Raw genomic sequence first — 26,131 nt, forward strand, 5'->3', positions numbered from 1 at the left:
CTCAGCTAGGGCATAGCGCATAGATCCCAGCTAGGGCATAGCGCATAGATCCCAGCTAGGGCATAGCACATAGATCCCAGCTAGGGTATAGCGCATAGATCCCAGCTAGGGCATAGCACATAGATCCCAGCTAGGGCATAGCACATAGATCCCAGCTAGGGCATAGCACATAGATCCCAGCTAGGGCATAGCACATAGATCCCAGCTAGGGCATAGCACATAGATCCCAGCTAGGGCATAGCACATAGATCCCAGCTAGGGCATAACGCATAGATATCCAGTAGCGCATAGTACATAGATCCCAGCTAGGGCATAACACATAGATCCCAGCTAGGGCATAGCACATAGATCCCAGCTAGGGCATAGCACATAGATCCCAGCTAGGGCATAGCACATAGATCCCAGCTAGGGCATAGCACATAGATCCCAGCTAGGGCATAACGCATAGATATCCAGTAGCGCATAGTACATAGATCCCAGCTAGGGCATAACACATAGATCCCAGCTAGGGCATAGCACATAGATCCCAGCTAGGGCAGAGTACATAGATATCAGCTAGGGCATAGCACATAGATCCCAGCTAGGGCATAGCGCAAAGATCCCAGCTAGGGCAGAGTACAGAGATATCACCTAGGGCATAGCGCATAGATCCCAGCTAGGGCATAGCACATAGATCCAAGCTAGGGCATAACACATAGATCCCAGCTAGGGCATAGCACATAGATCCCAGCTAGGGCAGAGTACATAGATATCAGCTAGGGCATAGCACATAGATCCCAGCTAGGGCATAGCACATAGATCCCAGCTAGGGCAGAGTACAGAGATATCACCTAGGGCATAGCGCATAGATCCCAGCTAGGGCATAGCGCAAATATCCCAGCTAGGGCATAGCGCATAGATCCCAGCCAGGGCATAGCAGATAGATCCCAGCTAGGGCAGAGTACAGAGATATCACCTAGGGCATAGCGCATAGATCCCAGCTAGGGCATAGCACATAGATCCAAGCTAGGGCATAACACATAGATCCCAGCTAGGGCATAGCACATAGATCCCAGCTAGGGCAGAGTACAGAGATATCACCTAGGGCATAGCGCATAGATCCCAGCTAGGGCATAGCGCAAAGATCCCATCTAGGGCATAGCGCATAGATCCCAGCCAGGGCATAGCACATAGATCCCAGCTAGGGCAGAGTACATAGATATCAGCTAGGGTATAGCACATAGATCCCAGCTAGGGCATAGCACATAGATCCCAGCTAGGGCAGAGTACATAGATATCAGCTAGGGCATAGCACATAGATCCCAGCTAGGGCATAGCACATAGATCCCAGCTAGGGCATAGCACATAGATCCCAGCTAGGGCATAGCACATAGATCCCAGCTAGGGCATAGCACATAGATCCCATCTAGGGCATAACGCATAGATATCCAGTAGTGCATAGTACATAGATCCCAGCTAGGGCATAACACATAGATCCCAGCTAGGGCATAGCACATAGATCCCAGCTAGGGCAGAGTACATAGATATCAGCTAGGGCATAGCACATAGATCCCAGCTAGGGCATAACGCAAAGATCCCAGCTAGGGCAGAGTACAGAGATATCACCTAGGGCATAGCGCATAGATCCCAGCTAGGGCATAGCACATAGATCCAAGCTAGGGCATAACACATAGATCCCAGCTAGGGCATAGCACATAGATCCCAGCTAGGGCAGAGTACATAGATATCAGCTAGGGCATAACACATAGATCCCAGCTAGGGCATAGCACATAGATCCCAGCTAGGGCAGAGTACAGAGATATCACCTAGGGCATAGCGCATAGATCCCAGCTAGGGCATAGCGCAAAGATCCCAGCTAGGGCATAGCGCATAGATCCCAGCCAGGGCATAGCAGATAGATCCCAGCTAGGGCAGAGTACAGAGATATCACCTAGGGCATAGCGCATAGATCCCAGCTAGGGCATAGCACATAGATCCAAGCTAGGGCATAACACATAGATCCCAGCTAGGGCATAGCACATAGATCCCAGCTAGGGCAGAGTACAGAGATATCACCTAGGGCATAGCGCATAGATCCCAGCTAGGGCATAGCGCAAAGATCCCAGCTAGGGCATAGCGCATAGATCCCAGCTAGGGCATAGCGCATAGATCCCAGCCAGGGCATAGCACATAGATCCCAGCTAGGGCAGAGTACATAGATATCAGCTAGGGTATAGCACATAGATCCCAGCTAGGGCATAGCACATAGATCCCAGCTAGGGCAGAGTACATAGATATCAGCTAGGGCATAGCACATAGATCCCAGCTAGGGCAGAGTACATAGATATCAGCTAGGGTATAGCACATAGATATAGGCTAGGACATAACACATAGATCCCAGCTAGGGCATAGCGCATAGATCCCAGCTAGGGCATAGCACATAGATATTGGCTAGGGCATAACACATAGATCCCAGCTAGGGCATAGCGCATAGATCCCAGCTAGGGCATAGCACATAGATATTGGCTAGGGCATAACACATAGATCCCAGCTAGGGCATAGCACATATACCCCAGCTAGGGCAGAGTACATAGATCCTAGCTAGGGCATAGCACATAGATCCCAGCTAGGCCATAGCACATAGATCCTAGCTAGGGCATAGCGCATAGATCCCAGCTAGGGCATAGCACATATACCCCAGCTAAGGCAGAGTACATAGATCCTAGCTAGGGCCGAGTACATAGATCCAAGCTAGGGCATAGCACATAGATCCCAGCTAGGGCACGGCACAATGATACCAGCTAGGGCAAAGCGCATAGATACCAGCTAGGGCATAGCACATAGATCCCAGCTAGGGCACGGCACATAGATCCCAGCTAGGGCATAGCGCATAGATCCCAGCTAGGGCATAACACATAGATCCCAGCTAGGGCACAGCGCATACATCCCAGCTAGGGCATAGCACATACATCCCAGCTAGGGCACAGCACATACATCCCAACTAGGGCACAGCACATACATCCCAGCTAGGGCAGAGTACATAGATCACAGCTAGAGCATAACACAAAGATCCCAGCTAGGGTATAACATAACAGCTAGGGCATAATTCCAGCTACAGACTGAATCATCACACAAGCTGCTAGGTAACAATTGTTTTTACTTCCAGTTGCTAAAACCCCAGCTAGGGCCTAATGCACAGAATCTATACAGGTGTAATAATGTTTCTGGAATTATGCTCTATGGAATAGGTTGTAGCTTTGTCAGAGACTATTGAAAGCATCATTGGTTAGATTGTGCATTTTGTAAATATTTATAAACCTTTGCTTTAATTTTGGAGTGTAACATATTGTTAACATGTGCAAAGGGTTTATACACACGGAAATAGAATGATATTTATTCACTTTTCCTTGACTCAGGCAAAATTTATAAGGAACTGACACATTTCAGGCCAAGCTGGAAAAATAGTGAAACTGGTTTTGACCAAATTGTGCAATCCTTTGTCAACCCTTGTCAGCTTCAGTAAAATGGCCCGTGTTTGAGCAATCAAAGAAAGTTTGAGGAAGTAAAAAAAAAAATTTTTTTAAATAAAAACAAACCCATTGTTACTTTACGTGTCACCGGTTCTGCAATTACATACAATAGCAAACACTACAAGAGACTGTGACATCAAGAAAATATTATTTAAATAATACATTGAAATACAAAGTGAATCTTCGTTCTTAGATGATGATTTTCCTAATGTGCCCTTAATATACACAGCATAGTGAAGTAAATGGTCTAACTCTCATTCTGCTTGGCGCCTCGAGAGCAAACCATCATATAACAACACTTTGCTCAACCCTTAGGCACTCATTTTAGATTTAAGTGCGTCTGTTTTCCAGCTCGCCAAACGTTAAAAATCCGATGTAGTTAAAAGAGAATATATCTAACTATGGAACATATTTTGCTGTTTAGAGGAAGTAACTGTCAGGAAATGAAGAAAGAAACTGAAAATAAAATTCAGGTATTAACGTCAGATCATAATTCCAAGGTAAGAAAAAAGTTTGCCATCCTTCACCTAGTTTCATTCAGACGCAATTCACTTCTAGCGACCGTAACTAACTGCACGCGTTGGGTGGCAGAATCCATCACGCAGTCTGGGCTGAAGGGTTATATGTGGTAACGGCTTGCAACACAGAATCGGGGCATTGTACAAAGACTGCATTGTTTTTTTCACCACAATCATGTTAATCTTGAACCTTTCTGCAGTTTTCAGTATCCGTGAATTGTTGAGATAAAATACATTTATCATGTAAAAGGCTTTAGCCTTGAATGGCTGAAACAATTAACCAGCTGCCTGAGAAAGCTGTAAATAATGTTTGAACAGTGAATTTTTATGTTTTGTTTTTTTTTGTGTTTTTTTTTTAGCTAAGGATTTAAAAATACAACAAAACACGAACAATTGTGTTTCATGCTGTCCTAATTACCCATATAAGCCTTCTTTAGACCAACTCTGACATTTTAGAGTTATATATTGAAAACTGCAAGGTTCCATGACTCTTTCCATCAACTCTATTGTGTTTCGTCTCTATGGCATATGTTTCGAGTGCTTTAAAGGGTTTGGTGGCTTGTGATCAGACTTGACCTTGCTCGGTGCTGGCGGCCATCTTTGTTCTCACTCTGTGAATTGATTTACCATCATCGTGGCTCTTTTTGTGAGATTTCACAACACTCTCTCTGTATGTCTCTATGGGGTGCCGTCTCTTGTGCTTGTGTGTTGGAAGAATCCTCCCATTAGAGAAAGATAAATTCCATCTATTAAGGCCTCATTTTTATGAGTGAATCTATGCAGGGGAAAAAAATTAGCACAGCCACTGGTTCCTGCGGTACTTTAGGATGAAGAGCACAACATTATATTCATTCTGTGTGGAGTTTGCTCCTTATTTGGGATCTAGCATGAACAAAAATTGATATGTTGTAACCTATATTAATATATACTATTTTGTAAATTTGCAATGGCCAAGGACATTTACTTTAGAATTATTTGGGATTTGGGTTCTGGCTAATTACCTCCCTCCAGTGGGAGCTGCTTTATTTATTGAGTATTAAACATTAAAACCAGCAATATTTATAAGTTAAAGGAACACTCCAATCTCAGTCATAGTGCACAGATCTCCTGCCAACTGTAGTGGTTATGGCTCCACTTGCATCCTCCAAGAGTAAGTAGTCAAAAAATTTAAGAATTGTTTGATTACTTACCTTTGCCATGCATGGTGCGTGGCATCACCTCCCTTACTGCATGAAGGTCCTACAAGCTTCCATTTAGCTCCGCTAGATCTAGTTATGCAGGGCTATGCTCAATGGCTGAGAGTGTCAGCGCAGTGTCCTCAGGCAATGATCGGGGCCCTGCATGGTCAGGATTATTGAGTGGCAGGAGCTTTTGGCAGCAGGGAAAGCAGCTGTGGGCAACCTGCAGGACCCATGGAAGTTGACAAACGGTTCTTAAAGAATATAGTCACCAGTCACTATCGTGACCAGAACCACTACAGCTTAATGTAGCAAAGATTGCAGAGTGTACGTTCAGCATCTCCACGACAGCATGGATACGCTGAATGCTCCCCATGGAGATGCATTGATGAGGAGAGGCTGATTGGCACAGTACAGCGTGTTGCAGCGCATGCGCACTAGCCTCCCAATGCTTTCCTGTGTAAAGTCACGGGATTGGCCAAAATCATCAAGACTGATGATTAGTGATGTCGCGAACATGAAATTTGCCGTTCGCGAACGGCGAATGCGAACTTCCGCAAATGTTCGCGAACGGGCGAACCCGGCGAACCGCCATAGACTTCAATAGGCAGGCGAATTTTAAAACCCACAGGGACTCTTTCTGGTCACAATATTGATGGGCCCCCACCCACCTGAGTGGTGGGTGGGGGCCCTAAACAAGAATAAGGAGGGGGGACCTAACGTCCTCCCCCCTGTCCCCCACCCCTGAGCGGTGGGTGGGGGCCCTAAACACAAATTGGGGTGGAGGGACCTAATGTCCTCCCCCCTGGCCCCCACCCCCTGAGCGGCGGGTGGGGGCCCTAAATACCAATAGGGGGGGGAACCTAATGTCCTCCCCCCAGCCCCCACCCCTGAGCGGCGGGTAGGGGGCCCTAAATACCAATAGGGGGGGAGACCTAATGTCCTCCCCCCCGGCCCCCACCCATGAGCGGCGGGTGGGGGCCCTAAATACCAACAGGGGGGGACCTATTGTCCTCCCCCCCCGGCCCCCACCCCTGAGCGGCGGGTGGGGGCCCTAAATACCAATAGGGAGGGGGCCTATTGTCCTCCCCCCGGCCCCCACCCCTGAGCGGCGGGTGGGGGCCCTAAATACCAATAGGGGGGGGACCTATTGTCCTCCCCCCGGCCCCCACCCCTGAGCGGCGGGTGGGGGCCCTAAATACCAATAGGGGGGGCCTATTGTCCTCACCCCGGCCCCCACCCCTGAGCGGCGGGTGGGGGCCCTAAATACCAATAGGGGGGGCCTATTGTCCTCCCCCCGGCCCCCACCCCTGAGCGGCGGCCCTAGAAAAAATGTCCCCCCCGGGTGACTAGGGGTCCCCAAACCCCTAGTCACCCCCTCCCCCCCAAAAAAATGGTCCCCCTACCTACCTCCCTCACCCTAAAAATAATGAGGGGGGAGTCAATAAAGCTAAAAACCTGTAAATAAATAAAAATAAACTTACCATTAGATGTCTTCTTTTTTCTAAAATCTTCTTTCTTCAGCCCCCCAAAAGGCCAAATATAAAGCCAATATAACCGTCGCACGTTTAAATAAAAAAAAAAAAAACGAGCGCCCAAAAAATTAATCCTTCTTCACCCTTCGAGGGCACGCCGCGTACTGAGCTCCGCAGGGCGGGTCAAAGCTTATAAAGCCTTGCCACGCCCTGCAATTAGGCTTAGAACACTCTGATTGGTTTGTTTCAGCCAATCAAAGTGCTCTGTGTCATTTTACACAGCGTGGGAAAATTCCAAAGAACTTTCCCATGCTGTGTAAAATGACACAGAGCACTCTGATTGGGTGGATTTCAAGCCACCCAATCAGAGTGCTCTGTGTCATTTTACACAGCATGGGAAAGTTCTGTGGAATTTTCCCACGCTGTGTAATTGGACTCATAACACTCTGATTGGTGGATTAAGTAACAATAGGTCCCCCCTATTGGTATTTAGGGCCCCCACCCTCCCTTTTTTTTTTTTTTAACAGTGAGCAGCCACAGGCTGTAGGGGCACAATTTACTAATACTAAGTCATTTTTACTTAGTATTAGTAAATTTGGCTGAAAGACCACAAAAAAAAAAGGGGGGGCGGACCAAACATCGCATATGTTCGCATATGTTCGCCGTCCGTGGCGAACGTGAACACGCTATGTTCGCCAGGAACTATTCGCCAGCAAACCGTTCGGGACATCACTACTGATGATGTCAGTCAAGGAGGCAGGGTGGCTGTGGACAGAGCAGCATAGGGATGGAGAGATACATGCACTTGTAGGGGGCCAGGAACCCCAAATTGAACAGATCACTATAGTGCTAGGAATACATGTTTCTGCCACTATACCCACTAGTCCATCTGTAGTGGTTATGGTGTTTGGCGTGTTCTTTTAGGAGTCTATGGCTATTACAGCTTTGCAAAGTAGCACCTACCAATATATTTTACATCATACATTGTTTACATTTTTGTAAATGTTTCTCTTAAATACTAGACAAGTGTGACAACTATTCCCTTGCTATGCGCTGCTAATAGTAAGTGTAAAATCTTTCATTTGGGAAATGCACAAAGAGTAAACTATTTACATGAACTTTAATTTATTTTACTCAGCAATAAAGTGAAGCGTGAAAATATGACATCATTACCTAGAAAAAAAATATTCCCAAAACATAGCCAATTGAATTATTATCTAAAAATGGGAGGATTTTGCATTGCGCGTACATGTTGAAGCTGCTTCCTGTCTGAACGGTACACAACGTAGAATGCGCAAAGTTACATCTTTGATTTGATTTCCGCACTGATTGTTAATGTATAAAGTTGGTTTTGTTTGGAATATCAATATCTGTTCCAGTACTAACTCCCAAAGCATTCTGCATGGATTATTCTTCACACTTTTACTGTTTTATTGTTGTTATTTGTTTTATAAAGCATCGTAAAGGGTACAATGGGGTAGGATCGTGAATCTATAGGTGGTCCGTAAAGTACAAGTCTAAGAAGGGGTAAATTATACCACGTATTGCTCTCTTTGTCTGGCATGGGAAAGGTTAAGCCGCTTTCATATTTACTTTTGAGGATACATTGATGCATTTGAATTGCAAGGTTGTCATGGTTTCATTCTTTCATGTTCACCTCTTAACCATCCAAGAACCAGCTCCTCTATGCTATATCTTTCTAATGCCTTCTACATTGCATTGCTAAACGTCATATGAAGTGATAATCATGAATACTGTGTACTTGATGTTGTTTGAATTCTGTAACTAGAGGTATTGCACTATAAAATGCCAAAATCAGAGTGTTGCTATGTGTCCCCTGTGTAGTAGTTGACCAGATTTCCCAGACACCTATAAATTACACTCGTATGAAAAGTGCTGCCCAGCGGCATATAGAATTCATACAGAAAAGTTCTAGGGTAAATTCATTCATTTCTACTGGCAAAATTGGTGAATTCTGCATTCTGACGCGATGTGCTTTTCACAGCTGTGCAGGAAACCATTACCCATATAGTCTCTTAAACAGAGAGCAATGTTAGTAGCTCTAGGATTCCATCGTATAGTGACCTCATTTCTTGGGGATCATGGAGATAATAGTGAGTTAACATGTGTGCTAGCTGTGATGTCATATCTGATGCTCTTATTCACAGCTTCAACAAGTATTGCATGACAGTAGGAAAATAGTGATTTCCATAGCAATCGTCCCTAAAAATTAGTTGGCGATTTGTTTTTGTTTTTAAAAGTGTTGTTTTTTTGTTTTTTTTAAAAAAGCTATATAAGTTTACATTTTTGGACGCTTTTTTTTTCTTTTTTTATATATTTCTGATATTCTTAGCACACACTAGTGAACATGTTGCATTTTTAGAAAACCCTCTCCGTTGTACTCATGAGCTCTATCTATGTCATAGAGCATCGGCCCAAAAGTTAGATCCCCCAAATCTTGTAAAACTACAACTCCCATGATGCTTTGTATGCCTTTGGAATGCCTTTGGAATGCATTTAGAATGGCAAACCATTATGGAAGCCATAGTTTTAAAACCTCTGGAGACCTACCCTTTGGACACCCCTGCCATAGAGCATACTTTCTTGCAGTCCCGAAATTGTTGGGACAGCCCTGATTTGGGGCAACCTATGCTGCCATTCTGGGTATTTTCCCTGGAAAGAGGCATAGGCGATCACTTCAGTATCGTCTGTGTGGTGACAGCCTTGCTTGGCCGCCTTGTCAGACAGGCCATCTTCATAGCCAGTCACAGCAGTGACATGAATTTTGCCACCACCAACCTCTGTTAAACAGATTTCAGTTTGCTATGGCCCATCTCACTATGCAAGTGATCACTCAGGAAAAAAAAAGGGACTGCATTCATGGTTTTCCTTCATATTCCACAAGGAAGGGTAGGTGCTCTTGGTAAAAAGAGTAAAAAATAGAAGTTCTAGACACTCAATAGTTCCTATAAAGTGCTGTCTTTTAATGGAAACAATACGCAAAAGGTAACAACGTGTCAGCCTTCTCTGGCCTTTGTCATAAATTCAAGTGTTCAGTCATTCTATTATATACCTTACATCATGCATTAAGCAATAATTAAATCATTTGAAAACACAATATCACTTACCCATGGGTTTGGTACTCTGGTAACTCCAAAATAAAAACCACCAGATGAGAGGTAACATGATCGCTGACATCATAAGAGTGTGACAGTCCTAGAAAGTGAGCTGTGGTATGGGCTTAAATAACAGTGAAAATCTGGAACTTGTTCGAAAATACCAAAAGAGGAAATTAAAACCAAGTTTTGCCATGACGATTGAGGAGGGATATTCTCAGTGATACTTTTTTGTGTGGATACATTGCCATTGTGAATCGTCAGACATCAAATACCAAAAGGTGTAAACACCGACTACATAATGTAAACAAAAAAAATAACAGTCTTCGGAGTTCAGTATAAACAATGCACTCTGCAAATCTACGCTAATCGGCGTTTCACCTGCCCGGTTTAGCCTTGATGAAGACTAACCAGAGTTTGTTATTTGTTTGTACAGAAGCCTGATAATGCCTTCTGTTCTGCATTTTGTAGCTGATGTATTTTAATCAAATTACGTCCCAGCCAGAAGCAAAAACATTTCTTTTCTTTCCAGAAGTAGATTTTAAAGAAATAATCTTGTTTTAATATATATATATTTTTTTCTAATCAACAAAGCTTCTAAGGTCTACAATAAGAGCAAATTATTTCATAGGAGACGTCTCTATAAGTTTTTTGCGTAATACACTTATAATCAAGGTAAATCTCGGAGGCGGTATAGTGCTGGGCTGGTAAGTATGTTAGGAATGTGCAATATGGTTGTACTTGCACATTTGCCCGACATTGCAAAAAGCAGTGAACATACACAATTATCTCTATGTATGTATACACATGTTCATTTTTTTCCATTGTTTCTATATCACATTGTGTTTTGACTATGTAAGATTTTAGGACTTGGTGGTAATAGGCAGGCCAGAGGAAAGGTTACATTTAGAGAGTATCGCTCATTGAATTTAACAAGACAGCGTGTTTCTGTCGTGCCAGGTGAACGAGTATGTGGCACAGCATACAAAAGAGTGGTCAGATTTACGCAGCGCACAGAGCGCAGAGGAACAAGAACTGCGGGATCTTCATTTAAGACAGCAATGCGACCTCCTAAAAAAACTGCTTATCAATGTCCAAGAACAGCAGGCCCAGCAGTTAAAGCTGTCACAGGAAAGGTGAGCACAGATACCCAGTATACAGTCCAGTCTGTTTATTAGCTAGAGAACTGGTGACATTTCTCAAACTCACTCAAGTTGGAGAATTGTATCCAACTTAGCAATTTTGGCTTCGATTTTTTTTTTTTTTTTTTTTTAATTGTCAACTATTATGTATGGTGTTATTGACTTTTCCTTGTGATTGACCTTCTTTAGGTTGTGTTTATTTTAATCCAGTGAGTGTCAGGCACATATGGAGTTCCCTCAATCTAAGCACTTTATTTTCTGATCTCAAATATTATATACTTACACAAGGTATAATAATTTTCATTCAATATATATTTTTTCCAACACTGTACTTCAATATTTAAAACCACGTTTAACACTTTTACCATGACCATGCAATTCAATACTCTCATTCTTTGTATTCTTTCCACAGCTATCTGTATATAATATCATAATATATTATAATTATAATATAAGATCTGAAAGGAACGAGTACAATTAACATAGTTACTGTAACATGGTTACCGTATTCTTACATTTAAACTGGTCTTTAATTTCTTAAAACCATATGATACATGCTGAAAATTGTTACACATCAAGATACTTTTTGTGCTTAGTGTATAGATCATTCCCCTGCAATTTCACTGCTCAATTCACTGTCATTTAGGAGTTAAATCACTTTGTTTCTGTTTATGCAGCCCTAGCCACACCTCCCCTGGCTATGATTGACAGAGCCTGCATGGAAAAAAAAAAACTGGTTTCACTTTCAAACAGATGTAATTTACCTTAAATAATTGTATCTCAATCTCTAAATTGAACTTTAATCACATACAGGAGGCTCTTGCAGGGTCTAGCAAGCTATTAACATAGCAGAGGATAAGAAAATCTTAATTAAACAGAACTTGCAATAAAGAAAGCCTAAATAGGGCTCTCTTTACAGGAAGTGTTTATGGAAGGCTGTGCAAGTCACATGCAGGGAGGTGTGACTAGGGTTCATAAACAAAGGGATTTAACTACTAAATGGCAGAGGATCTCAACCTTCAGTGGTAGATAACATGTATTTGATTGCTGGGAATAGTAACTTTTGCAATTTAGGTGTAAATTTGGTTACTAAGTCACTTTGAGTCCCCTTGCAGAAGTTGCCAATTGTTTTCTAAATGTCATATGTGTTTTATAATAACTAAAGAATGCATTTTATTTTACAATGATATCTGGCAAATAGTTTGAACAATTCTAATCCACTTTCAAACTTACCTTACAGGAGCATAGGCCTTAATAACACATGTTCTATTTACAGAGAAAGCAAGGACATGAAGGCCAACCAAGCCAAAATATCAATGGAAAATAGCAAAGTCATAAACCAGGATAAATCTATAAAGAATAAAGCTGAGAGAGAAAGGCAAGTAAATAATGTGGCGGTATAATGTATTTGTTTTTGTTGGCAGTTATTTAGATCACTGCATTTAGAGGAGAACAGTCACTTTTATGGAAATGTCACCATTGAATATCACCTATAACTTGCATTATTCTTTTTTCCTGTGTTACGCCATTTTGTTTTACTGTCCTGGCACAGCCAAGGCACATATGGCAAATGAGAAGAAATAGAAACATTGTTTCATTTCTCCTCTTTTCTAAATGTTCTATCTATGTTGGCTGCTGTGGATATAAAAGACAATGCTTATAAAATGATTGACAGGGAGCTGAGACGAAGGCGTCCAATTGCAGAATAAAAAAGTGTAGATTTCTATGTTTAGTTTTGCTTTTCTCAGCTCGCAAATGCACATTTGTTATATATAGGGATAAATAAACATAATATTAAAAATGATGGCATGTAACTGTTCTGCTTTAAATGGTTTGAAGTTTTTGATGTGTTGGTGAAGTTACAGATTGTTACATAGTTACATAGCTGAAAAGAGACTTGCGTCCATCAAGTTCATCCTTTGTCACATCAGTTTTTCCTGTTGATCCAGAAGAAGGCAAAAAAAAAAAGAGTTTGATGTTATTTGGTGTCAGTGCCCAAAAAAAAACACCCACAAATGTGATCAAAGGGGGACCTATCCAACTATAGGTTAATTATATAAAACACATTTTAATCACACTTTCACCATGAAATGTTCCTTAGAACGCATAAAATGCTCCTTCCAGTTTTAATCACAATGGGTTCAATGCACAATCACAAAACCAAAGCGGCCCTGTAATGTATTTTTGTGCACCACGTCCCCCGTTTTCACCTTTTAATTTCCAAATTATTTAGCCGCTGGATCTTTTTCTCAGCCACCGCTATCTTTCTCAGCCTGGCAGTGACTTTGCATCTCTGTCTTTCATCTGTTTTTTCTCCTCTGTGTGCGTCAGCTCTTGTGCATGCGCTCTAATCCAATGGTCATGGGAGATTTGCGAGGGATGTGACGGGCAGGTAAGTATTTGGGGTAAATTTGTCTCCCCCTCCCCTTGTCAAGCAGAGGAAAATACATAAGTAGTCTCTCCTTTTCCTTATGTATTTAAAGGGGAAAAAAATTGAACGAGAGGCAGAAACAACATTATAGAAAACGTTATCAGCACATTTCTAATATAAGAACCCTTTTATCTTAGCAATTTAACAATCTAACATGGAAAAAAATGGATTCAGTCACACCATATAATTCCCACAATTATGTTGCTTCCATTGGAGATTAGTCCACATACTGAGAATCTTCATTAAAGGGAAACTCCAGTGCCAGAAAAACGATCCATTTTTCTGGCACTGGAGGGTCCCTCTCCCTCCCACCCCCCAATCCCCGGTTACTGAAGGGGTGAAAACCCCTTCAGTGACTTACCTGGGACAGCGGCGATGTCCCTCGCCGCTGTCTCCGCCTCCGCGACACTCCTCTTTGTGATTACGTCGGCCGGTGGGCGAGACTAATCTCGCCCACCTGCCGAGGAGACCTAATGCGCATGCGCGGAAATGCCGCGCATGCGCATTACGTCTCCCCATAGGAAAGCATTGAAAAATCATTTCAATGCTTTCCTATGGGGTTTTGAGCGACGCTGGAGGTCCTCACACAGCGTGAGGACGTCCAGCGACGCTCTAGCACAGGAAACCTGTGCTAGAAACTAGGAAGTGACCTCTAGTGGCTGTCTAGTAGACAGCCACTAGAGGTGGAGTTAACCCTGCAAGGTAATTATTGCAGTTTATGAAAAACTGCAATAATTACACTTGCAGGGTTAAGGGTAGTGGGAGTTGGCACCCAGACCACTCCAATGAGCAGAAGTGGTAGGGGGGCCTGGAGTGTCCCTTTAATTTATAGCGGTCTGTGGACAACATTAATAGTATCCCTTTGAGCCGATAGCCAAAAATTATAAACTGATTCTACACATTCTTCTTGGTATTTTTTTTAGAAATAGTTATATTTAACATCCAAGACACCCGGGAAACTCTAACAGCACTTAGAGCATGTTGACATTTTATCATCAGAGACTATTTTAGTAAAATTGTGTGACCTTATGTTTTTCATTCAAATGTATTTATTTTTAGGCGAGTGAGGGAACTGAACAGCAGCAACACAAAGAAGTTCCTTGAAGAGAGAAAAAGAGTGAGTACGGGTGATTAATGTCGATGTCCTCCTTTTTGTGTTGGTGAATATCAGGGCATGGTGTGTGTGTGTGTGTGTGTGTGTGAGCAGCTGACTGCCTACTCTTCTGATGAGCCATCTCGAAGTCCTTCTAACCCACTCCATACTTAATGTTCTTATTAATCTGCAGCTGAGTGGGCCGGCTGCGTAAACCATCCACCTTTCTGTTTTGTCGCAGTTTGTTTTTAAATTCCAATTAAAAACTATAACCCACTTAACGTTCCTCTACGCTCAACTGAACATACAGTTTTTTCTGAAGTCGTACTGTTAACCCTTTAAAGACCCAGGCAGTCCGTGCACAGAAAGAAACGATTTAATACATGTAATGCTTTTTCTCTTGTAGGAAAATAATCACGCATACAAGGTTATTAACTAAAGTGAGAATTCAAAGTGAATTGCAAATTTAAGGCCAGAGTAGCCAAACTTAAAGTATACCTAGCTTAGAGATGTTTTTTTCCAATTTTGCTATTTTAACCTTAAATGTGAAATTCACTTTGAATTCTCACCTTAGTGAATAACCCTGATCGATGCAGCTTAGTTCTATTTCAATTTATTTATTTATCGTTTGTGTTTCCTCTGTACTAGGGCATCACCCTCATTTAATTACAATAAATATTGAGAACAGACCTAATACATAATTAACTAAGTGTAGTTCTACGGAAGCCCAGAGAGCCCATATATTCTTAATATTTTTCTGAATTGTTATGTCATGAAAACAACTTGTTTTCTCAACATAACAAGTGCGTATTTGAGTAAGTTGTTTTCTTAACATAACAAGGCAGAAGAATATTTATAATACATGGAATCTCTAGGCTTCTGTATAGTTCAAATTAATATTGTACTTAATATATTTATTCTAAAATTCTCTATATCTTAAATCTTTATGGCGCACATTACCACATCACCAAAATGTGATCATGTTTAACTAAAAAATAGATAATGCTTAATAGCTATGCGCCATTTCCCAGATGCCCATGCAAATTTCACTCATACGGTGGTTCTCCCTTTAGATTTGTCTCAAGTTGGATTAATTAATCACTGCTTCTCTATAATCTCCTATATCTCTACGTATATGCAATGAAACCAAGGGGAAAGAGTTACTATGTTACTGAATGCGGAGCCGTGATCATAATGAAAGGTTTAAACAGGAAAGAGTGGAATTATTTTTCATTTATGGTTGTCGGTGTCAGACAAAGCTTTATTTTCTCTTAACTTATATATTTACATATAATAATGCTCAGACAGTTTATGTAATAATAATTTCAATATGCCCAGCTGTTCCAAACACATTAAAAACATCATTTAATTGACGGTTTCCTTTTAAACCCATTAATAAAACAACACCAGTATGTGTCTACAGAAACACTATTCTTGTCCCAGCTACTCCTCTCCGTGGCTTTAACAGCACAAGGGGTGGCTTAAACCTGCAGTTGATAATCCAAGAGTCATTTTGGAATCATTTCCAGGTACACTTAGCATCAGAGTAACAAACAATCGCTTTCTGTCCATAGTCCTATTTACAATTTATACCACACTCTGCTCGTCTGCAGCTGAACCAACCATTGCTCCCTCTATCGTCTCTAATGTAAAACATCCAGGAGGGGAGTTTGTGCATTCTGCTTAAACACATGGTGCCCTTTTTTTCGTTTCTGATAAATATTTCTTTCTCGCCTGATATGATTCCCTTGCATGTGAGTGCATAAACTGTGTCAGTTGGCATCTGGTAATAACTGCGTTTATAAAGGGTCAGCGGCAGCACATAAGAGCCTCAGCCACCAGCAGACCAAGGCCCTTATCCAACAAAACCTACACTGCTATTAATTAAATATATAACAAATAATAGTCTAACTCGTTCATTATTGAGAAATGTCACGGCTCAAGATTTCCATTTGCCACTAGCCATTGGCCAGTGACAATTTAAACCCTGGCAAGTAGGATTTTACCACTGGTTAGTATACTATGATTCACAGTGGCAAGTAACTTTCAAGGCATGGCTAGTAGCACAGGATTTCAAATTGTAAGCTCTCTATCAATATTCATCAAACCACTTTGAGATCCTTAAAAAAAAAATGGAAAAATTAATTAATTATCCTGCTTTGTATGTTTTATAGTTTTGCTATGGAAGGACTTGATGAGACCCCTGGATTTATGAGATTTATTTGGGGAAAGCAAGTCTTATGGCTTGCCTGGTGTGTGCATTTGTGTTTAGCAATGTATTAACTATCCACTTACTTCAGGTGGAAGGTGTTTTCATCCACACATTTTTCCCCACCACAAGTAATGCCAAGCCTCCATAGCAAGCCAGTAACCAAGCTCATGCTGATGAGTTGCATTAACAACGAAACAGCTGTCCGTTAGTGGTTCATTGGCTTTGATCCTCTTCCTGAGTTGTGTTTCAAAGCTGTTGTATACAGCAGACACATACTCCAAGGAATCCCTGTATAAAGTAGAATTATGAGGCAAAAATGTGGTTCTTTGTTGAGCTCATTTGCATACGCCTACCCATAATCCCTTGCAGCAGTGAGAGCACTGTTAAAGTGATCTTTCTGTGGGAAAAGCAAGTCTTATGGCTTAATTGGTGTGCGTATTTGTGTTTAGCAATGTATTAACTATCCACCTTCTTCAGGTGGAAGGGGATTTCATCCACAGTTTTTTTCCCCCACCACAACACAATTGGTATGATCTATTATTCTTATAAATATATGTCTTGACTCCTGAATTTAGAAATATGTGTCTACAACTATGTTTTGGTTTGTCAGAAAGGTTAAAACTTTGTTAATAAATTAAGTTTGTAGCCATAGTGAAACCCTGCACTTACAGACTTCCTGACCATGACCATTACTCCGACTTTCGTAACCACTACAGCCAACTGTAGTTGATTCCATGCGTACACTGGTCCAGTTCCCCAGTAATGGGTCAGACATTTAGCATTGCTTTTTTCTCTTACCTGGGTCCCTGACGGGCTCCAATGCTCTCTGGTGGTCCATTGGTGTGCTGCCTGCATCTGCAGAGTCACAGAGCTTGGAAGCCGTGGCCATTGTTATTCAGCGGCTGAGAGTATCAGCTGACCACTCTCAGCCAATGACTGACATTCTGTGCAATGAAAGTTGCACATTGGGTAATTCAGAACACAAGTTCCAAGTTGGCCATTGATGACCCAATGATGCTGCTCAAGGTTGAGTTACACCTCTTTTTTCATAGCAAAACACTGCACATGCAGACTTCATGTACCATAACCATTTAAAATCACTGAAGTACTTGGAGTAACCATTTAAAGAACGGCAAGAATCAGACATTTCATACAGCCCATAATTCACCAAACAGACCACTTCTGTTTCCCCATAGGGCAGGCTTCCCCAAACTCCGGCCCTCCAGATGTTGCTGAACTACAACTCCCATGATTCCGTGAATGAAATAGGCTGAGAATCATGGGAGTTGTAGTTCAGCAACATCTGGAGGGCCGGAGTTAGGGGAATCCTGCCGTAGGGCATCTCCACGGACATTAACCACACAAACACAGGGCAAATATTGGCCAAGGCACTGACCTCTACTCACCCTAAAAATAAGCTTTCAGCAAATAAATCATTTCTGACAATCATTATGGAACAATACCTTTTTGAACTCATTTGCTTGTCTTTCACATTTCTATAACGGTTTGGTTGACGATTCATAAACCCCAGAGCTTGCCGATTGCCAATGAGTGTTGTAAAGAATAATTAGCAAAGTACATGTGTCACGTACAAAAGAAAAAATACATTTGTAACATGCTTCAAAGTACACTTTTTGCAGCTTAATCCCCCTCTTTTGTAATACATGCATTTGCATTCTGAATGTAAGTTAATATATGGAATGCTCAAGTGTAATGGCAGGCTTCGCGTTTCCATGACAACAGCATAAATCTGTGAGAGTGTTCTGTTTATGACAATCTAGGTGCAGAATAATAAAGTGTTGAGATGTTGAAGCTTTACTGTTACAACCTTAAACAATGGTGCTTGTATTTTAAATTAAACATCCAACTTGGTGTCAATGTAGTTCTAATTTGAGATTTTGTTTTCAGTTGGCAATGAAGCACTCTAAAGAAATGGATCAGTTAAAAAAAGTTCAAGAAGAATATTTGGAAATCCTCGAGAAGCAAAACGAACAGGTATTTGTCCCCACCGCAGAGTGTCTATATTCAATACATCACTGTATATTCCATTGAGAAATCGGAACAGTATCTGGCTACTCGTCTCTAATTATTGTGTTAGCAACTCTACCCGCAAATCGTATTTCCCTTGGTCTTTATCGGTGTGTCTATGAATGACACCCATGTGTTTTATTGCAGTATGAGTGAGGTCTATTTTAAAAAAGCTGTGCAAGATGATTACTAACCGGGTTATTTACTAAAGGGAAAATTAAAAGTGAATTTAAATGTAAGGCCAAAGTAGCCAGACTGAAAGCATACCGGATTTAGAGAATTCTTCCAGTTTGATATTTTGACCTTAGATTTGAAGTTCACTTTGCATTCATCTTGAATTCTCACTTCAGCAAATAATCCTGTAAGTGAAACATTTAATATGTGTCCAACTGAAAAAATGGTGTGTAGAAAATGTATTGTGGGTTCCAGTGTTCTAAACCTAGAATGCCCAGTTCTTGACTTTCCTGGGTTGTTGGATGACAATCCCAAAAATTCTATAACTTTCAGGCTGGAAGGGACTTATTTGTCTATAATCTCACACAGGTTGGGCGGAGACGTTTGGCCTCCAAGTTCTAAATGAACTACTTATGATTCAAAACGAAGTTTGGGAAGTAGTGTAGCAAAGTATTCTGGGATAAATTTAATATTTCCTTATCGATTGCTGTGACATAGAGCAGTGGCTCCCAGCCCAGTCCTCAGGCATCGATGGTCCAGGTTTTTCTTGTGTCTCCATAGAAACAGAACTGTAAAATCCTTACGTTTTGTTCTACCTTGATGGCCAGATTGGGAATAGAGCTTTGTCCCGTGTTGGCAAAAAAGTGAGATCCTATGCATTGTCATCAAATCCATTCTGATACAACAGGAGCCGATAATTATATTGATTTCATACATTTTCCGTAAAAAAAAAAGTATATCAAGTAATTTTACACCCATAAGAACAAGTGTATTAAAGTTACTCAGATTGTTTTGCATGACTGATTGATACGGAATCCATTATCTGTGAATTATAACATCTTACCATTCATACATTTTGCCTGGATGGCCTCAGATTTTACTTTTTTCTGTTTGCTTGCTTCATGTCACTCTTCATAATTTGACATTATTTGTTGTTTTTGTACAAACAGCTTTTGAACTCCTGTCATGCAGTGTCTCACTCACAAGGTATGATTTGTCATGTCTCCATTATCCATTTGATTCATCCTGCATTAAATTTCATTTTGTAACCAGTGAAAAAATGGGGACACTTGTACTTTATGGCTTATTTAATGTGTATCTATTGTTTTCTCTGTAATATTTTGATTTTCGTTTTATTGTAATATTTGATGAACGTGCTAGAACAATGTTTGTTTATTTTTGTACATGAATAATGTTTACTTTATTTTAGAACTGATGCCTCTGGTTCTTCTAAAGTCATTATGTGTTTTATAGTTTTTGAGTTTGAAGTGTAAATTTTAGACTTGGGCATTTGTTTTTGGACAAACACGTTTTTTCTGAATTTCTGCAAAACGTACTTTCGTCCGAAAGACAATAGGACTAATGCACGTAACAATTAATGAAATGAAGAATAAATTGCTTGTTATATTCGTCCATGCAATTCGTTCTTTTGTTTTAGTTATAAGGATGGAGCAACCGGCTCACAACTCCCTTCTTGTAATGTTTAAATCCCCCCAAGTTCCCTAACCCTTGGCCTATGGGGGGTCAATATGATCCTCATATTAGTATAGGGAGGAAAAATCCTCCCTTCTACCACTAACCACTGTGCAAAGAGTAGGGGCATGTCTATTGCTGCCCAGTTACTAATACAATAAAGAGGGACCATGCCCCCATGGAAGTGCACCTAATTAAATATTTAACTGTAAGGGACATAGTGTCTTTCCCGTACCACGCTAGTGGGGATAATTTAACTAAACTGGGGGGTAGGTCTCGAGATTTACCTATCAAAGTTTTATGACTCAAATTATCTATAAGGCTTTCCAAATCCTGGAAGCTCAGTCTGCACTTGCCCTCGTGGGGTGAATATGTCTGTTTTTTTTCTCTGTTTTTTCAGGTCCTTTTTTAATTTAGCTTATAGCCACTCCCACAATATTATTAGAATAAAGGGAAAGGTAGGGTATTTTTTAATGGGGGTGACTAGAGTCTTGGAGACAAGGGGGGCGCTCTGCTGACAGAGGGTTGGGGCTGGCATGAACAATAGGTCAAACCCCCACTGTATTATGTAGGGCCCCCGCTTGTTGCCATTTGTTGGAGTTTGGGGGGCATTAGATCCTTCACCCCCTACTTTATTATTTAGTTATTTAGGGCCCTTACCCACTACACAATTATTATTAGGTGCCCCTACCCATTGCTAATGGGTTTGGGCTGGAGAGGGACAATAGGTCCACCTACCTATTTAGTTTAATAATGAAATCCTGAAACTACAATAACGGCCAAATTTCACCTGCAAATGATTGAAAAAAACAGATGAAATTCAGTTCGGAACAAACACATTTTTTTTTCGTCCAAATGTATTCTGTGACAAAGGGTTGGGGCTGGCATGACCAATAGGTCCAATCCTCACTGTATTATTTAGGGCCTCCACCTGCCGCCATAAAGTAAACAAGGAAACAAATATTGAAGGACCCCAAAATAAAAATATATTTTTATATCTCTTGTGGGTCATTAAATTGGGAATTGCCAAGAATTCAAAATGAATGTTTTGCTAAAAGAACAACCCTGAAACAAAACCTCACTTCGAAAATGTTTCCACTTCAGGTATAATGGCCTAAAATTTGAATTTCCTTTTAAATTCCTGACAGTTCACAATTTAGTGTAGGACTAATTGCATGTACATCCTTAAAAGGACACATGAGGCACCAGAACCACTACAGCCTAACGTGGTATTTCTGAAACAATGAGGCTGTCTCTGCAGGTTGTGTAAATGATGTTGCTTCTGAGAAAAGGCAGTGCTAACAGCAACTCTAGTGGGTATTACTTGGGCATCCTGGGTTCAATCCTGCAAAGATTGCAGTGCCAACGTTTGGCTTCTCAACACTCTGCATAGAGATGCTGTACACTTACCTATAGAGATGCTTTGAGACAATGTATCTCCATGACGAGATGCTGATTGGCGCAGTGCAGCAATTGCCTCCAATGCGCACTAGCCACTTATTGCTTCTCTCTGGAATAAAGGTACAAAAAAGGAGGCTAAAGGTAAGTAAAACTCTTTATGTAACTTAGTTAAGGGAGCCACTGATATCGAAAAAAAGTTAGTATACTACTCTAATGTTAGATATAAATGTTTCTTTAAGTCAGACGCATGAGGCGGAGTCACTAGAGGCATATTTTAGCAATGCTAGCAGCGTGTTCCATTATGATCCCAGATTCATTAAAACAACCTGACCTTTCATTGTTTGATCCCAAACATGATTTAAAGCACACCTCGTTTGCTTTCTTCTAAATGTCCAATATAAGCAGCATCGTGTGTTTTCTCTGCATATGCTATTTTGTCAAGATTACATGGTTGTTGTTTTTTTGTGTGTTTGTGCTTTAGGCAAAGGAGATGCAGCAGATGGTCAAAATGGAGGCAGAGATGGGACGCAGGCCAGCAACAGTTGTGTAAGACTGCAAAATGCCAACTGAAGTCGAAAAACAATTCACTGTCCTTTTAAAGAACACTGTAAAATACAGACCACAAACACTGACGACGAAGCGTGCTCTTATGTTGTACCCCTTTGTCTAGGCAAGACACAAAAAGTGGTGAATTAAAGACTGGCATCTTTCCCTTTAACATTTTGAGCACTGTAATATTTATTCTAAAGAATTATAATTCTAAAGTTCAAAGAGATATTTTTTACTAAGGATAAACCATTTGTTAATATTTTTTTTATTATTTGCAGCCTGTGTCATCTGGTCTCTGTTAAATGGTTTTTGTTTTGTTTTGTTTTTACTTTAACTGATACTGAGAAAAATGCAAATCTTTTTTATGTTTTTTTTTTTTTTTCTTTTTGTATTTTATTGAAGCTCTATCTAAGCTTCTCTACTTATGGCAACTATGCTAAATGTGTTTTATGTCCGATGGCTGTCAGCAAAGTTCACTAAGTAGTGCTACTGAAAAAAAACCTATGTTTATGAAGAATCAATCAACTACCTTCCAGCGCAGTGTGCTAGAACACTGGTGTCATTTTTTTTATTTGCAATCTTTGGGATTTGTGAGGATAGGCTAATAGAGTTGTGTGATTTTTAAATTTTTTAAAACATTTTTAACATTAAATCAGCGTACTCAGAAGTACAGTGCGCATAACAGAAATTGTCCTGTTTTGACAATACCCAACAAGCACAAAGTGTTCCCATCTATAAAGCGTCCCCCAAAACTACCTTTCTCTAAAGCTGTGCTTGCAGACAACTTAGCAGTTTTTGTTAAATTGTATACTTAAGGCAGAGCAGGGCATAGAGAACAAAACACTGAAAGGGAAAGGGTGTTTGTTGATCAGAAATACAAATTGCCTACTGTATCCAAGCAATTTTCTTGTTCTGTTTTGCGTGGGATGCAAGAAAATGACGTTTTTTTTTCTGATTCATGTACTATTCCTTTCTACCCCTTTGCATGGCTTTGTTCTATAGGACTGTATAATTTATCCATACCGCCAAGCAAAGCAGAGCTAAATACATCTGTTCAACTACAAGTCTCAGGATTCTCGGTTTTGTAGCTAAACAATGTCTCGGATTTATGGGGGTTATTTTTTTTTAGAACAGTTGGAGTGTGAGAAAGAAAAAGCTATTAATGGATATACTGGCTATTCAATGATAAACATGTATTCAAAGTGGCACTGTCTCTTTGCTTAGATTGAAATATTAGTATGTTAGGAGTTTATTATGGATAGAACACTTTAAGGACAGTGCCACTTTAAACATCTATGTTCTGAGAAAAACATAAATTCAGTCCCTGTTAAACAGTTGAATTATATTTTGTTTTAGTGTCAAAGAAATGTGCACAGCCCTTGTATTCGATGCTTCTGGCTTTTTGGGGGATGTATTGATTAATAATGAGTGGTGGTGGATTTAAAAATCAAGGCCAAAGAATTACGCAAAACAATTTTTAGTGAATAAACCCTTTTTTCATTTTACTAACACACGGTGAAGATGCATAACAGTGTTGCTGGGTCAACATTGATGCAGTCATGCCCATATTAGCACGTGTGCTTACGAATAATATTAGCGCTGGACAGAAAGCATGAGAAAAAGTGGACTAATCAGGGCTGCGTCTTAACAGCGCTGTTGCCATTGATTTACGGTATATTTATAAATATATATATGTGCAATAGTGCAACAAGCTTGACATCATTTTTAGAGCGTTGGGTTTATCGCTACTTTATAAAAACTAAAATAAAAAACAATTGGGGAATTTTGCAATTATTTGAGTTTTCTGACATGTTTTTTATTAAAGACATATTCTTATCAATAAAACCTCTTTATACAAATTACTAAACAGCAACATAAAATGAGACTAAAGCAATTGTTATTTAAAAAAAAATCTTTATTTATACATTTTTCCAGTCTCAAATTATTGTGTTTTTTTTTTTTTTTTTTTTGTTTTTTTTAAGTGGTTAATGTTGTATTTTTAGATTTCTATACTAAAAAGCCCAACTTGCACCAAAGATTCATGGTTATTTTGAGCTGCAATGTTAAAGCTATGTTTTTAATTTAAATATGAAATACTTGAATTTTAAGAGATGCATAACAGGACACTGTAAAGTCAAGTGTAACTGGTATGTTTTTATATTATTTTTGTCCCTGACACAAAAACAAATACCTTGTTGGAAGTTGACAAAATGTTTTAAAGCAATAAGTACAACCAGATTGACCCCTTTGAGATCAGTGCTCAGATGTTAAATGGATCATGCATTAGGCACTTTAAGACAAGTTTACATCTAATATTGTATAAAAGAAAATGCATATTCATATTAATGCTGCAGATTTCTGGTGTTAGTTTGTTGCATTTTGAAACACTGCAAATTGGGAATGGCAAGTTTGTAACTGTGAAGATACATATAGAGTATTTAAATATACTTGTTCGGAAAAACTGAAGACTACCCATGGTAATGCGGGGAAAAGTTTGTAAATCAAAATGTTTGCATGTTCTACAAAATATGGTGATAACTTTATGCATAAAATCCTAGCCATGCTGTAATTCTGTAAATCTGTTCTTATGTATGACACAGGATATTATTTAAATACCAAATATTTAGATTTTTCTTTGTATTTTATTACTGTATTTTTACCTTTTCAGCACCAGGGTGAAAGATCAATATATTGGTCCAACCTGGTTTCCGAAGGGTTAATATATGCAGTTGTGTGGCCATTTAAGATTTGTGGGGTATTTTTTCATATGTAAAATAATTTCACAGGAAAAAAAAACAAATTGTATGCAGATTTTCTAAAGAGACAATGTTCTATGTTTGATAATTGTTCAAACAGTTTGCTAGGGTATCTACTTGCATGGTCCCACAGCCTGCGATATTTAAATTCCAGACAAGTGCATGTATTGGTAAAGTTACTAGCAACAAATCCATGTTGTCGGTACAAATATGAACCATATTAAGAAACTAGTAGATTAGAACAAACTTATTAACGAATTTCGATGTTCTGAACACCAGTCCTTTGTATGTCCCTGTCTGTCAGGCGCACCCTGAATATTTAGTATCCTTCCCTTTTATAGTCATTCTGCAATTGGGTGGAACTTGTTCCTTTAACCCTTAGAAGCCCAGAGGGACATGCAGAGAAATGCAAAGTAAAATACCAGTTTTGCTCTCCGATGGATGGATTTACTAATGGATGTAATTGAGAAATGCAAAATCTCTAGGAAATATGTTTATTGTAATGCCTTACCTATTCATCAGCTTGAATATGTGGATCTTGAAGGGTAAGAATAAAATTTGTAATGTCTTTCAAAATAATCTTTTTGATAAACAGGGGCAGGTTGGCAAATTGCTGTCTAAGGCCAGTCAATAAAGTGTAGTACCGGAAAAAAAAACACTATTTGGCACTGTGAAAACTAACAGATTCTGACTAGTTTATACAATACAACACAATTGTTCAATTGTTCAAAGTGAGGCTGCATAGAATTCACATAACAGAGGTATAACAATGATCCAATAATTGTAATCATTGTACACCTAAGATGCCCCTAGTGGACAAGTGCATAGCTGCAGGTAAGAAATGACTGGGTCTCTGTTATGCCTAACATGACTGGCTGTTTGAATCTGGTGATGATTTATATACCTATATAATATGCAAACCAAATGGCTATGAAATATATAGATTAGCAATTAAAAATCAAAACAAAAATACCACTGTTTTGTACAACCTACTTGTGACTCTCACCACAGGTTAGCCATGTGCACATTGCGTCCATGCAAATGAACTGTCATCTTTTGCAATCAGTCCCAGGAAC

General features: G+C 40.1%; 2 protein-coding genes across 7 annotated transcripts in view; both read left to right on the top strand.

Annotated features, from left to right (window-relative positions):
• PLCB4 (phospholipase C beta 4) overlaps positions 1-24,090 on the top strand; it is a 319,240-nt gene extending 295,150 nt beyond the window's left edge. For 4 of the 6 annotated variants that reach the window (XM_063444010.1, XM_063444007.1, XM_063444008.1 and 1 more), the window contains exons 35-41: positions 3,934-4,009; positions 10,757-10,932; positions 12,215-12,316; positions 14,429-14,486; positions 18,583-18,669; positions 19,827-19,863; positions 22,232-24,090. In XM_063444010.1, the coding sequence (XP_063300080.1) occupies positions 3,934-4,009; positions 10,757-10,932; positions 12,215-12,316; positions 14,429-14,486; positions 18,583-18,669; positions 19,827-19,863; positions 22,232-22,320 (625 nt within the window). In that variant the 3' untranslated portion in view covers positions 22,321-24,090. The remainder of the gene's footprint in view (positions 1-3,933; positions 4,010-10,756; positions 10,933-12,214; positions 12,317-14,428; positions 14,487-18,582; positions 18,670-19,826; positions 19,864-22,231) is intronic. The other 2 variants (XM_063444012.1, XM_063444013.1) reach the window with 2 other exon arrangements.
• The window catches only part of LOC134587546 (uncharacterized), a 248,165-nt gene that overhangs the window by 174,623 nt on the left and 47,411 nt on the right, over positions 1-26,131 (top strand). The window lies entirely within an intron of this gene.

This window comes from Pelobates fuscus, chromosome 2, assembly GCF_036172605.1.
Source record: "Pelobates fuscus isolate aPelFus1 chromosome 2, aPelFus1.pri, whole genome shotgun sequence".
NCBI lineage: Eukaryota > Metazoa > Chordata > Amphibia > Anura > Pelobatidae > Pelobates > Pelobates fuscus.